This window comes from Pieris rapae, chromosome 8, assembly GCF_905147795.1.
Source record: "Pieris rapae chromosome 8, ilPieRapa1.1, whole genome shotgun sequence".
NCBI classification, from domain to species: Eukaryota; Metazoa; Arthropoda; class Insecta; order Lepidoptera; family Pieridae; genus Pieris; species Pieris rapae.
In genome coordinates, this window is record NC_059516.1 from 5,669,001 (window position 1) to 5,684,144 (window position 15,144).

The 15,144-nt window shown below is 31.8% G+C and overlaps 2 protein-coding genes across 2 annotated transcripts; one reads left to right on the plus strand and one right to left on the minus strand.

Moving 5' to 3' along the window:
* The first annotated feature begins 826 nt into the window (after positions 1-826).
* On the plus strand, positions 827-11,450 carry LOC111001391 (dihydropyrimidine dehydrogenase [NADP(+)]). Its single transcript, XM_022271280.2, has 22 exons — positions 827-978; positions 1,771-1,881; positions 2,324-2,494; positions 2,861-3,022; positions 3,302-3,489; positions 4,064-4,190; positions 4,435-4,585; positions 5,011-5,180; positions 5,291-5,368; positions 5,543-5,675; positions 5,946-6,133; positions 6,506-6,712; positions 7,367-7,531; positions 7,728-7,880; positions 8,161-8,281; positions 8,949-9,032; positions 9,182-9,360; positions 9,635-9,811; positions 10,074-10,295; positions 10,664-10,728; positions 11,004-11,096; positions 11,289-11,450. Exons 1-22 carry the CDS (start codon positions 940-942, stop codon positions 11,377-11,379), a joined length of 3,075 nt encoding a protein of 1,024 aa, XP_022126972.2. The 5' UTR covers positions 827-939; the 3' UTR covers positions 11,380-11,450.
* Positions 11,447-13,775, minus strand: LOC111001392 (alpha-(1,3)-fucosyltransferase 10). The gene is made up of 2 exons (XM_022271281.2): positions 13,552-13,775; positions 11,447-13,087 (listed from the first exon to the last, which is right to left on the minus strand). The coding sequence occupies exon 2, from the start codon at positions 12,674-12,676 to the stop codon at positions 11,447-11,449; it is 1,230 nt and encodes a 409-aa protein (XP_022126973.2). The 5' UTR covers positions 12,677-13,087; positions 13,552-13,775.
* Between the last annotated feature and the right edge of the window lie 1,369 nt (positions 13,776-15,144).

Genomic DNA, 15,144 nt, shown 5'->3' on the forward strand with positions numbered 1-15,144 from the left:
ATCTACTAATGTTAGCATGGAAACAATTAATATGATATGAATCAATTATTTAATACCCTTGTATGGTTTTGATATTTCGCAAATTGGGAAAAGACTATTCTGTGTCTGTTAATAATTAAAATATAACAGATGATTTTAATATCAAGCATTGAAGCTAACCTTGATATCGTTTTCAGATTTAAAAAGATAATTTTGGTTAAAATAAATCAAATCAACCAAAATTTACGACCTTTTTTATTCGTAAACTTCCTAAAAAAGGAATTCGTTTATATTTGTTTTACTAATTACTGTGGAAACTTCCCCCACAACAAAAATTTGGGCACGATAACTGCCGAGATAATTAAAATTCGCTTTAATAAAAAAACAAATCTGGGCATCTAATAATACTGCGTATTTTATTTGTCACACTACATAGTTATACACCTAAAATTACAATATTCAACCTTTTTAAAGTACCTAATTTATTGTTTCTGACAAAATGCTATACCGACGACACCAATTATTAACATAAATATTTTTGAAACCACCTGTGCTGACTGTTTCGCTATAAGTACCTAGAAATTTGAATAATTTGGCACATTTGGTTCCATTGAACTTATGAACCAATAAACATATTAAGTAGATCTTTAACCTACTTAATAGGTTTTATTTCTATTTTAAGTTTTTATTTTCAATTAAAGTTATAAGCGAGCGATCCGTTATGCATTGCTATTTTATATGAATTATGATTGAACATAAATATCAAACTCTAGTTTATACAAACGAATTACTGCAAACTCAGCTATGTATTTATTACGACACCGAAGATAAACACAAGGAACTGCGTTGAACAAAACTTGTTCAGTCGTATGTGACGCACTGCCAGGGAGCAGTCCACTGCGTCGCTAAAAATTGCGTTTGTACTAAAATAATTGTTTTCTCAACCGATTAAGAGCGAAAATGGCGAAACTATTAAGTCAAGAGTTACCAGATATTGAGGTAAGTGATTGTGTATCGGACATGTTAATAGTTATTTCAAGGTTTTAAAAGTATTTGTATATATAGTATATAGTCGAGTTTAGTCGTAGTTGGCCTATTATAATATATTATCGTCTCTTTGGTCAGTCGTCGTATCGTTTATAATGTCTCTTTGTTTCATCTAAGCAAAATTTAGTTTATTTTGAGCCTTATAAACCAAACTGACGAATCAGTTACATGAGAATGTTTTCATTAGCTTTAAATTACGCAGACATGCACATTCCACCTATAAATGATGTCACCTACATGCTTAAGTAAAAACTGCATATACTTAATTAAACTTGATGTTTTATTTCATTAACCATTATATATATATTATAACCAAGGTCTAAGCCATTCACTACCCTCACAAATGCGTATACGCATAATCCAGAAATACATAGCATCTATATGATAAGAGTTGATAAATAACGACTAGATTCAATGTCAAATGTTTTATTCATACTCTACATAATACATGAATATCTGTATAATACAAAGGCGTATTATTAATTTGTTACCACGTGTTTTGTAAAAAAAATCAATATAATATATATGAGATCCCTTAATATCTATTGCACCACAAATTTCTCATAGTAAAATAATTTGAAGCAAGCGTACATTTTGCATAGAAGAATCCCGAATAAAAATATTTATTCAAACTATTATTTTCACGAAAATCGAACCCAGCTGCTCCGGGTTATACTCCCCAGGCATCTACAGGGTGCTTGGTTTTTACAGTAGTATAAGTAAATACAAAACTTAAATTTTCAGAATTTACTCCAATTAAATCCAAAAGTCAAGCCCTTTAGCAACTTTTTACCATCGGCGCAGACGAAGAAAAATAAACAGCATTGGAAGCGAAATACGGACAGAAAATGCACTGTAAGTTAATCAAATAATTCTGTTTTTAACAGACTTAAAAGTTGGTTCATCGTCCTTTTAAAATTCGATTCGATTTAATTACAAATTTTGCCTAAACATTTAATTTTCTTTTTTCCATTCTCAATTCTAGTTAAATGTATACACTTAAATAAAATACTACCTGACAGAATACCGAACTGATTTCATGAGGCACAACATTAATAATGTTTTTAAGATAAGAAAATGTACTGTTGTCTTATCTATGAAATTAAAGTAGAAATTAAAATTTAATCTACACGAGACGCATACCTAAAATTAACCTTATACATTTGATTATTCCCAGCAGTATGCTCCGATAATAACATAAGTTTTACAACGAGTTGACTACCATCAAGAACCCGCCCGCAGCACAGTCAAGCGCGCGGTGAAAGTCGACTAACTTTTTTATTCCATTTATTTACAGACTTGTCCCTCACTGAAGAACAATTTCGACGACATCAAACATACTACTCTATCCGAGCGAGGCGCCCTCAAGGAAGCCGCTAGATGCCTTAAATGTGCCGATGCGCCATGCCAGAAGTCCTGTCCAACCCAAATAGACGTCAAGAGTTTTATTACAAGCATTTCTAATCGAGTGAGTTAAACGAGGCTGTCAAAGATTCAAAATCAAATTTTATCTTAAGCCCTCTTAGAGACTTCGTAGGCACTTTGTGTATATTTTTTTAAGTGTGCAGGGATAACGGGTATATGTGTGATATATGTTGCATTTAAACGAATGTTACAGTACATATACAAGGTGCATACTTTTTAACGGATCCACTGTATATTTATTAAAAGTTTTGATTGAGCAAGTCATAAATTAAAAAAAATGTGGGAGTGTACAATTATTCAAAAAAATACAGTGTAATATATTATTATGTAAAATATAAATGAATAAAGGTAAAAAAACAGGACCTTACGTAGACCATCGTTCATACTACAAAATAATCTGAGTTTTCAGAACTATTATGGAGCAGCTAAAGCAATATTATCAGACAACCCTCTTGGACTTACATGCGGTATGGTGTGTCCAACAAGTGACCTGTGTGTGGGAGGTTGTAACCTTCACGCAAGCGAGGAAGGCGCTATTAACATCGGTGGATTGCAGCATTTCGCTGTTGATGTATGTATTATATTATAGAATATGGGTTATAAGTTTGGAAAATAAACAAGCAGTTTATTTTCCAAGAAGTATGTTTTCCACCGGTTCTACGAGCTGTAAATCAACACATTACAATAACTAATTGGCCTGCTAACAGAATGTATTTATAATAATAATCTATGTTCACGCGAAAACATTTTCATTTACACATATTCAATTTACTAATCAACAAATGAGTTATATTGGAAAATTCTTTAAAGGTCTAAAAAAGAACGGACTCAAGTATTGATTGTTGTACAGATTTTTATGAAGATGGGTATCCAACAAACTCTGGACCCCAAAACGAAGCCGTTACCGAAGGGTGGTGATCAAAAAATTGCTCTCATTGGCGGTGGCCCTGCGAGTATTAGTTGCGCCTGCTTCTTGGCTAGACTTGGGTACAAGAACCTCACTGTTTACGAGAAGCAACAGTATCTTGGAGGTCTTAGGTAATCCATATAAACTATGTGTTATTAAATTGTATGTTTTCTATCATATTAAGACAGTCAAAAGGATATTTAACAATAATATATTTTTTGTCGCTGAAAAAACATAATGGTTTATGTAACGGTCGGTGAAGACTATTGTTTTAAAATTAATAGACGATGTCTTATCATAGTCAATAACAAATCTTTTTGCAGATTAGAACATTTATAGAAACCTTTAACCGACCAATAGGGTATTAAAAATGAATTTTAAATTTAATTAAAATTGCAGATTGTGTAAACATGTATTAATATAGGTTATCCGAGCTAAATATCTTGTTACAACTAAGTCCTCTTACCACAATATGCGTAGATACGTAAATTTATTTTCGTTATCAAAATAGTTTAAGAAATAGATCGTACGTGTCTGGAAAACTTAGACTACGCTCCTATTACATACAACCACATGATTAGACGGAAACACGAATATGTATTTGAACAGAATTTGTGTAGTGGAGAACCTGTAAAAATTGATGGAAATTAATAAGTATCAACTTTGAATTCTATTAAGATTTTAAAGTCAATCTATGTATTTCAGCTCATCTGAGATTCCCCAATATCGCCTACCCTTCGACGTGGTCCAATATGAAGTAGAGTTAGTCAAGAATTTAGGGGTCAAATTTGTCACTGGAAGAGCGCTCTCTGTCAAAGATATTACTGTTGAAGTAAGTTTTTTTTCTGATTTGGCCAAGCTGTTTTCTTACACAAGCGACATGACAACACAACTTTTTTAATCAAAGTGCTCAATACTATTTATTTTCATCACAGCTTAAACATAATTTAATAAAAATAATACTTTTACCAATGTTGAAGTTGGTGAAAATGGTGAAGTTATTTCGTTTAGACTACTTTCAATTGAACTGACTAATCGTGATCATTATAGAAGTTTTATTATTTAAATAATTTTAGGGTCTCCTAAACGACGGTCATGCAGCTGTTTTCCTTGGTATCGGTCTTCCGGAGCCTAAAAGTGTTCCAATATTTAAGAACTTAACCCAGGATATGGGTTTCTATACCAGCAAGGATTTTTTGCCGCTTGTTTCTAAAGGCAGTAAGAAAGGTAAATCTATTTTTTCACAGTATGTTAATTGTAAATGAAAAAGTTTTCAACTGTCATAGAAACATATACTCTAAAACTATTTACGCAAGCTCTCCTCTACCTCGCAGTCTGCCAATTGACGTGCCAATTAACATAAATAACATCGACCAGAACAAACTGAACAATTATTTGCCTGTTTTAAAAGTATTACTAATAATTGAAAACTGAATCAAATCAAAACTATATTAGTCTAACGAAATTTGCTGCTCTCAAAAATATCAATTAAAATTTGTTTTAACTTCTCTGGAGTGTGAGACAGAATCACTTTTCGAGAGTCTTACGACAGTCCCTTAGTGTTAGTAACCGGTAAACAAATTTGTATGGGAATGACATTAGCTTACGTCTTGTCACGTGATTATTTTTATCACCACCTCTATACTTTACAGGTATTTGTGCGTGCAAACCCGCTTTACCCGAATTATATGGGAATGTAATAGTATTGGGTGCGGGAGACACTGCCTTTGACTGCGCAACTTCCGCTCTTCGCTGTGGTGCTAGGCGAGTCTATGTCGTGTTTAGAAAAGGATTTACGAACATTAGGGCTGTGCCTGAGGAGGTATTATTAATTAAAACCTGTGTAAATTTGTTTTGCCTATAAAGCAATCAAAGTAATTTGCCAAATGCTTGTCAATCTGATATTGAAATTTTAATGAATTTTAATTTCAGGTGGATTTAGCGAAGGAAGAAAAATGCGAATTCGTTCCATTTATGTCCCCTCGTGAAGTTATAGTACGAGATGGGAAGGTAAGTTATACAAATATTAGTTTTAGTATAAATTACCAGATGCTTTATAATCCTCACTAACAAATTATTTCGGTTGGCGATTTCCAGATTGAAAGTAGTATTAAATTTCAAATCGACAGAAAATTTTACTGGTGTTACGTACTTTGGTTTTGTATGATAAAAAAATATTTGTAGATAACAGGTTTGAAGATGTGTCGTACAGAACAACTAGATAATGGTGATTGGATTGAAGATGAAGATCAGGTGATGCAGCTAAAAGCTAACTTCATAATCTCAGCGTTTGGTTCTGGGCTCTATGATACAGATGGTAATTTATTTCTTTTATTTATATATACGAATAGATCTTTCATTTTTTGATAAGTATATTTTTTTATCGATTCGTAGAAATTTTACAATTCCTTGGCTTGTAGTTCTGATTTGTCAAAATGAATACCACCCTAAATACATTTTAAAATACCTTTTATGTATCCATTACATTTAACTAAAACTCAGGATTTTAAAATAATTTAGACAAGAGTAGTGCGATAAGCCTTTTTGTATTTTTCTGACAATGATAGCGATTACATTTATTTTTCAGTAAAAAAAGCGATGTCAGGTGTCAAATTATCACGTTGGGGTCTCCCAGATGTGGATGGAAATACATTACAAAGCGTTTCCGAACCACGTGTGTTCGTCGGTGGAGATTTAGCCGGCCTTGCTGAGACCACTGTGGAATCAGTCAATGATGGAAAGACTGCTGCCTGGTATATGCACTGTTATCTACAGGTATTTTAATTTTTTTCTTAATAATACCTTTGTTTTGATAACGTACTAAAGCCAAATATCATTAAAGCTTTAGAAATAGAAATCATAACCTAAACTATTTGTTTTAATTTTATATGTTTAAATTAGTATTCAAAAGAATCAATGTCAATGACGATATCATTCTATAAAATTGATCTCATTTTTTTTTAATGAAAATATTAAATTCGTATTGTGATATTCATTAATGTCTCAAAGTATTTATTATATGAGTATATTATGGTAGAGTATATTATGGTATATATATTGTGGTAGAGTAACTTAAAGCTGGCAGCATTTCATCGTGCACAAAACATATGCAATCGATTTAGATACGACTGGATAAATTATTTCCAGGGTATTCCATTTGACGCCCCTGTGGAGCTACCGAAATTCCATTGCCCCATTGATGACGTGGACCTATCGGTGGAGGTGTGCGGTATCAAATTTGAGAACCCTTTCGGCCTTGCGAGTGCTCCTCCTACAACCAGCTCTGCGATGATTCGACGAGCGTTCCAGCAGGGATGGGGCTTCGCTGTCACAAAAACTTTTGGTTTGAATAAGGTGTGAGCACGTAAAGTATTATAGTTCTTAGTTTGTTAAGTATCGTCGGTTCAATACATAAACATATCGACCTCAATTACTTAAAGAACGCTTTGGCAAGTTTGTTTATGCTGAAATTGACAAGACAGTGTGAACAGATTATTGCATATTTCCAGCCTCTATAGGCAAGGCCTTAGACGTAGATATATATTAAAAGCGTCTAATGCGGCAATAAAATTAGTTACGTTATCGGGACAATGGTGATGGGGATGAAATCGGCTTGTAGTTCGAATCAGCAGTAGCATAATTTACATACGTAAAGTATTTAAGAAGTATTCAAGAAGTAAATATTTGTAACAACAGGAATGAAAAAACTGTCACATGGTGTACATTTTCTGGAATAAAAGGAAAATTTCCATAACTTCAAAAATACATGACTTAATTTTTTTTGTTGAATTTTTCTGATAACTGGTATGGCATTACCTATGAGAAAATTTCGACTTGACGTCGACTTTTGGGGCACCCTGTATATTTCGGTTGAGACACATGCTTGCCACTGAGAATGTGACAGACATTTTCCATGTCTGTTTCGTTGGTTTTCGTAATGAAAAAAAAAATAAGATTTTTCTTCTTCGAAACAATAATTTCAATCTAAAATACCTTCCTTAATAACAGGATATTGTAACCAACGTATCGCCTCGTATCGTGCGTGGAGTGACATCAGGCGAGAATTTTGGTCCAGGCCAAGGATCTTTCCTTAACATCGAGCTGATCTCAGAAAAGAGTGAGGCATACTGGTGTCAAAGTATAAAGGAACTTAAACGAGATTTCCCTACTAAGGTAAATTTTAATTATTTCAACTAAACCGAGCCACTTGATTCGCTTTATTTATTTATTGGTATAAATAATATTTGTTTTTGGATTCAAATAGAATTGAAGCAGAAACAGTATCTGGTACATAAATCAACTATTTTCTATGATTTATATATGAATAAAAAAAGTTTCATACCAACATTAAACAAAACTGATATTTCAGGTTGTAATAGCTTCAATAATGTGCTCGTATAATGAAGCAGATTGGACGGATTTAGCAAAGAAGGCAGAAGCGTCGGGTGCTGATGCTCTAGAACTAAACTTGTCTTGCCCTCACGGCATGGGTGAAAGCGGTATGGGACTCGCTTGTGGGCAGGTTAGTTATAGGTTCTCCAGATACACAAATAACGTATTTTTTGCGGATGTATTATGTAAGTAATGTGTTGGGATCTTGTTCGTTATTCCAACGTGTTTAGGTGCCTATATTTCTTGCACTTGCATATTAAATCATTTAAATTAATTCCTATAATCTATTAAAATTTAGAATATACTTTTGATTTGAGCATATCAAAACTGAAATCCCACATTTTTATATTCCTAAACTAAAGTTTTACGCTTATCGAAAATCAAACTAACATTTAGTTAATGTATTTCAGGATCCCAAACTCGTCAAGGGGATATCACAATGGGTGCGAAAAGCAATTAAAATACCATTCTTCGTCAAATTAACGCCGAATATTACAGATATTGTAATTATCGCTAAGGCAGCTTATGAAGGTATAGTTTGCATAGTATTTTAAACATCTCAATAAAAAAGTGCGTGCGTACAATGTACACGTGTCAGTAACGAAACTTTTCAATAAATTAATTATTACTTAGGTAAAATACCAATTAAGTAGATGATCATGTACCTACCAGTGTATGATCACTCAATTCGTACATCTATGTTTACACTGTTTACCACTGTATGTGCTAATGTTATGCGAAGGAACTGGCATTTAATTGTTCTAATATGTAACTAGGTACTAAACGAATACATCAACCAATAGCGTGTATTTTTTCTCGATCTCCCTTCCTCTGTGTACTTATAAGTGTAAAAGTATCTGAGTAATTACATATTATCTTCGGTATAGCATACTAGCGACACACAGCTTCGCATGGGTAACTGTGATATAAACCTAAACCTGAATATATAACAAATAAATAAATTCTTAAATGTAAATATTGGTGAAAACCGTACATTAAATAATAAAAATGTTAGACATTTGTTATCGCTGCTTGTTTTTGTTTTTATTATCTATCTGTCATCGTTAACGTTTTTCTTTAACGGTTTATTCCCCAAATTACTTTTACTACTATTAAATCCGCCTACGAACCGGTTTAATATATATTTAAAAAGAGTTAAAGTTTTTCTCTTATTGAAGTAAGTTTCATAAATCGTCAGGTGGCGCTAGTGGAGTGTCAGCAATCAACACTGTATCTGGCCTGATGACTGTGAAAGCTGACGCCACACCCTGGCCTGGAGTTGGTAAGTTTTATCATTTTTAACCCGTATTATCAGACTTACGTCACATATGCTTAGAGGGTTGTACGACTTTTTTTTAAAGTTTTTACTTTTTACAAATACATATATCTAAATCTCGTATATAATTTAAAACTGTAGAATGACTTTTACAGGTATAGAGAAAAAGACTACGTACGGCGGTGTATCAGGCAACGCCACTCGGCCTATGGGACTTCGGGCAGTATCTTCAATCGCCAACAAATTACCCGGTTTCCCAATACTCGGAATTGGAGGTATTGATTCCGCTGATTCAGCACTTCAATTTATACTCTGTGGAGCGCCAGTTGTTCAGGTAAATAATTTTCCAACGGCTGTTATTGTAAGGTGTTAAATAGCAAAAGAGTTATATTTATTTTTCTTGGTTTATTTCGAAAGTAAGACTAACTTTCTAACTGGTGCCGATGCCGTAGGTGGGATAACAGAATGGCATTTTACTTTACTCATAAGTTTTTGATCGCGTTGCTTTAACACTATGGTACGTTTCGACTTGTTAGATAGTGGGAATGGATATCAAAAATCGAAGAGATGATTTAACGTTTTAAAACTTTAAAGATATTTAATTACAGATATGCAGTGCTGTACAGAACCAAGATTTCACATTGGTAGATGACTACATTACAGGTCTTAAAGCTTTATTGTACTTACGTTCAAAGGGCCTTAACGGTTGGGTTGGCCAATCCCCGCCGACCTTTAAACATCAGAAAGGAAAACCTGTTCAGTCACTTTATGACAATAATGGAAAGGTACATACTCTATTGTAATATTAAGCGGTTTTAATAAAATATTTAAATAATTATAAAACCATGGGCACAATTTTATTTCTTCTCAATGGCTTCGTCGAAAGAGTCATTCTATCGATGTATTATATTATTTATAAATAATTTAAAATTATATTCCGACCTTACAGATATGGTTTTTCTTAAAAAAATATTTACGAGTTTAATTTTGTATGAAACGATATTGCATACGGTGAAAAAATTTAGTATTATCAATTTTATATTGCAGGTACTAGCCCACTTTGGGCCATACCAACAGAAACGTGAACAAATGCTTGAAAAGTTACGAGAAAACTCCGATTTAAATGATGACTCGATCTTAAATAATGGATCTGTCAAGGATAACTGTGAAGTGCCAAAGATCAAGGATGTTTTAGGCCTGGCATTGCCAAAGATTGGTACTTACAAACAGCTGGATAATACGAAACAAGTCGTTGCTCTTATTGACGACGTAAGTATTATTTTAACAAAACTCAAACTATTATATAAATTATATTATTCTATAAATTTAGAATCACGACATCGTTTTTAAACGTACGCTGTATAGGATATATGATGCCCTCGGAAGAGCAAATAAATAAATGTGAAAATAAATCAATAAGTACCTTTTTTTATATCGTCCATTTTTGAATGATTTGATTTGAAAAAAGAATATAACTTTTTGTAGTAAATTAATAAAATTTTAACCTATATAGTTCCACAATGCACAAACCGTGCGGGCCATAATAAAAAAAAAACCTATATAGTTTGTAATCTATGTTTTCTTAGTGTAACAATATCTGAATAATATTCATTACTATAATAACGGATTTGTTTTAGGACATGTGTATAAACTGCGGCAAATGTTACATGGCCTGTGCTGATTCCGGGTACCAGGCTATTGAGTAAGTGAAATAATTAATTATTATTTTTTAACTAAACTTATTTCATATAATATACCTTCTTGTCTCTAATGTGATTGACGTTAGTATTTTGTATAAAACTTTATTGTAATTATCATATCCCACTTCTGTTTTGTATATCCTTAAGAGTTAAATGGAGCCATGGTTATGTGTGGATAAAAAAAAATAACTTTAGTTAATGCTGTTACGCTTGGTAACTTATCCACTAAGGTGGGAAAGAGTGTAAAAAAGAAAAAAAAATATATTTATTATTACAGGTTTGACGCTGATACCCACATCCCGCGGGTGACTGACGACTGCACGGGATGTACATTATGTTTGTCTGTGTGTCCCATCATTGACTGTATTTCGTAAGTAATAAAATTCGACCTATAAGACCGCTTATAGGCTTTGAACAGAAATTTACCCAGAAGTGACGTGTTTTTAGATTTTATTTATTTTATTTTATATATAGATATTGTTAACAACACACGAAAAATTCAATTGGGGGTTTGCATGTCGATATTTATAGTCAATTTGCTAAGTGAATTTTCTTGTTTTAGTATGGTGCCTAAGAAGATTCCTCATATCATTAAACGAGGGTTCCATTATCAAGTCCATCCTATATCACCATTAGATGGGGTGTGTCAATAAAAAAGGGGTTTGTATAAAAATATATTAAAAACATACAAAAATATATAATAGATATAATGTAAATTGTTTAACCCAAAACTCTTTGTTTTATTTCTTTCGCCTTTATTGCAGCTGTTTGCCATGAAAATATCCAATCATTGTTTGGATTAACATTTAATGTTAGTGCCGAGACTGGTTTTGGACAATTATAGTGTAATTTATTTACAACACTTTTTATGACTTTGCCCAATTTTTGTTCATGTAACTTCTTACATATGAAACATTCAAATTCTTCAGCAACTTTCAAAGGATCTGTTTGATAGGGTCTTAATTTTAATTCATTTAACAAGCGCAAGTTGGAAATAAGTTGTTTTGTTTTATGCACTAAATGTCTCTCATATAAATTATTATCATTGTCTAATCTTTTGAGGTAATCACTTAATAGTTTAGGTGTAGGATAGTCTTCTAACAATATTGCAGAATTTTCATGAGGAAGCCAATCCTTGACAGTCGGTGAACCAAAATAAATAGGCACAGTACCTACTTTGATAGCCCGCCAAAGCTTTTCTGTGATATAGTCATCACAAACACCATTCTCAATTGCTAATACGAATTTGTATCTCGCAATAAAATGCAAAAAATCGTCGTCATTTAAACGGTTCAGATAATCATCAACAAACCTTCCTGGCATTTGCTTATTCTTGAGGCAACCCCCATAAGAATCAACTTTTATATACTTCATTAGTGCCTCTACATATTTATCCCTTTCAGTTGCAGTTTCACAATCTGTTTGTAAATACATTATTGGAGCAATGTCTTTAAAGCTATTTTTATTTTCTGTTGGAATAAAAAATTTGGTACTTGTTATATCCTTAATAGATTCTAGATATTGTAAAGGAAATGGAATATCACTATATCTGCTGAAAGTTGAAGAGTAGTTAAAAAGAATTAATGTTTCCTCATGTGATAATTCCTCAACATTTCTTGGCGATTCTTCATGATACAATCCCCATACCACATCCTTTCTAGGTAAAGGAAGATTATCAAAATCAATGTTGCTGGCATAGAACAGGTATGAATTTACCCTATCTTCAATAATATTATTGCTAGAAACAATACAAATTATGTTATTTGGGCACTGTCTAAGTTCTTCAGTTCCAGGGAAGCCAGTTGTCCACCATAATATTACGGGCATAGTTGGATTGTCATTTTCTTTATCACCTACAGTCAAGAACCAAATTACAAATAGTATAGTTAAAATGATTACCAGAATAATATTTTTTTTTATTGTTTTAAAAAAATATTTAACAAAGTTCATTATCACTGCACTTTTAATTTAATATTACACTTGTATTAGTGTTATCAGAGGAAGTATGACATCATTCAGCATATCTACACAACAATAATTGTAGTATATTTATATAGTAAGGCCTCTTTCTTTATACATATAGTAACCATCCATACAAAATGCAATAAATAAGTCGATATAAAACAGTCCATAAATTGCTCCAACTACTTTACCAACTATGAAAAGGTTGATAAATGCTATAACAGTGATTATTGCTTCAATAATAACATAGTAAAACTCTGCCTCATACTGCACTTGATCAACAACATAAAGTATAATAATTTGTGTAGATATCATAAGGGTTGGAGCAGCAACCAAACAGTTTATAAGATCCACAGGTGCCACTATATGAGGTATTATATTGAGGAGGAGAGCCACTACCTAAAACGAAGATATACTTTCTTGTAGTTTTATAGAAATTCATGAACAGCACATGGAACACTTAAATTGTAACATGGTTATAAAAATACAAGTTGCATTTAATAAGACATTTATTATATTTCAAAGCCAAGATACCAATAAGCCTCTTTCTTTAATGCCATAATATTGATCTATACATAGGGCGATTATAAGATGGCAATAAAACAAGCCATATACTGCTCCTGTTGGTTCATTTCCCAATAGAACAAAGACAAATGCGGCTATATTTAGAACAATTTGGTGAGATAGGTATAATTGTTCCGCTACATCATGCACTTGGTCCACTAAGTAAAGCACGATGAACATTAGAGACAGGACCAGAGTCGGTGCCACTGCCAGGCAATGCATAACGCCGGCATCGCTCAAGATATGTGGTATTATCATAAGCATTAATGAAATAACCTAGAAGTTAACATGATACTTACAATTCCCATCTACATAACATCTGTTTTCATTTGATTTGAATTGCATTATTTATGCACAATAATAATAAAAATTATTATTTATCTTTATTCTTTACTATAAAACTCAGAGCACACTCTATTTCAATTAATTTACATATAACATTTACTTTAATTATTTAAATTTTAGTTTACGTTCCAAAACAATAGTATAATTCAATATAGAAATAAAAAATTTTTTTATAGAAATTGTTGATTGTTTTGACTTATAAAAGATGTTGCTTGTGTTTTAAAATGTCAAGTTGTCAATTTTTGTTATTACTATAGAGATTATTATATGTCATAGAGATTATTAAAAAAAACATTAATATTAATTCTATTTCTATAGTGAGGATTACTTTTTTTACTAAAACCCAAATATAAAGAGAAAAAAATTATATCTGTTTCTAAGCAATAAAGAATTATGCTAGTTATGTACAAATACGAAAATATATTTTGCGAAATTCTTAATAAGTTGAAAAATTAAAGACGCAAAAAGATTCTGCTTTTTATTTTAACATATTAAAAAATAATACTATTTGTAATATATTATGCACAGCTAAAAGTACACCCTCTTTCATTAGCAATTAGAAATAGATCTAAAGATAACGCCGTTAAAAGAGCGAAATAACATACTCCATAAATTAACCATAACCAGACTCTCACAAGATTTAACAAAAAACATTGAATGAAAGCTCCAAATGTAAAAAATATTTGAAAAACCAGGTACATTTTTTCCATAAATAGAGGTACTTTTTTCCTCAAATATAAAATAACAAACAACATCGAAATTACTGTTGTCGGTCCGGTGGCAATGCAGTACATGTGCCCTTGAGGTTTTGGAATAATCACCGGAAGGCACAGGATAAAAAGTGAAATGCCCTATAGGAAGAATAACACCCATCAAATGAAAAGCTGAACTAAGAAAAAACTGACTGGTGAAAATGTTCGTCGGACCAATTTTTACAAAAATACATTTATACTACTAATTAAATATCGTCACCGTTAAATTATTTATATTTTACTTTACTTACAAATTCCACCAACTTCATAATAAAAATATTATATCGTATTAGTTCGCTCCATTTTTTATCAACTGGAACTGAATCTAAAAATACATCTTATTTTTATTAAAATTTAATACTTTACCTTATTATTATTATTTAATAAATTTATCCACAATTTGATTGTATTTTCGCATTTATTCGTTTTGTCTTAATATCTTAAAATACGTATCAATTCAGTTACATTTTGTGTAAAATACAAAAATCTGTTCTCGTTCTCAATTCCTTATATTCAGAAAGAAGCGTGAAGCATTTTTTCATAGTCATTCAATCATAGAAATATTAGGATCATTATTTACATACCATTAATTATCATATCAGACATTTTGCTTACTGTATTTTTGATTAAATTAAATTTAAGCTAATAAGTTGGGAACGCGTTTGCTAAAAGTATATAAAAATTATTGACAAGTAGAAATTTCAAGTTTCAGTTGAAAATAAAATACAAAACTGAGATAACAAAATAAAATATTCAGTCACAAAAATATAGTATGCCACTTTTTTGAACTGTCAT

What these genes read in the sequence shown, in the direction of transcription:
- LOC111001391 (XM_022271280.2), top strand. Translation starts at nt 940, where the DNA reads ATGGCGAAACTATTAAGTCAAGAGTTACCAGATATTGAG. An exon ending in TGGGACTCGCTTGTGGGCAG is followed by an intron (nt 7,881 to 8,160) that starts GTTAGTTATAGG and finishes AATGTATTTCAG; the next exon opens with GATCCCAAACTCGTCAAGGG. An exon ending in TTTATGACAATAATGGAAAG is followed by an intron (nt 9,812 to 10,073) that starts GTACATACTCTA and finishes TTTATATTGCAG; the next exon opens with GTACTAGCCCACTTTGGGCC.
- LOC111001392 (XM_022271281.2), bottom strand. Translation starts at nt 12,676, where the DNA reads ATGAACTTTGTTAAATATTTTTTTAAAACAATAAAAAAAAATATTATT.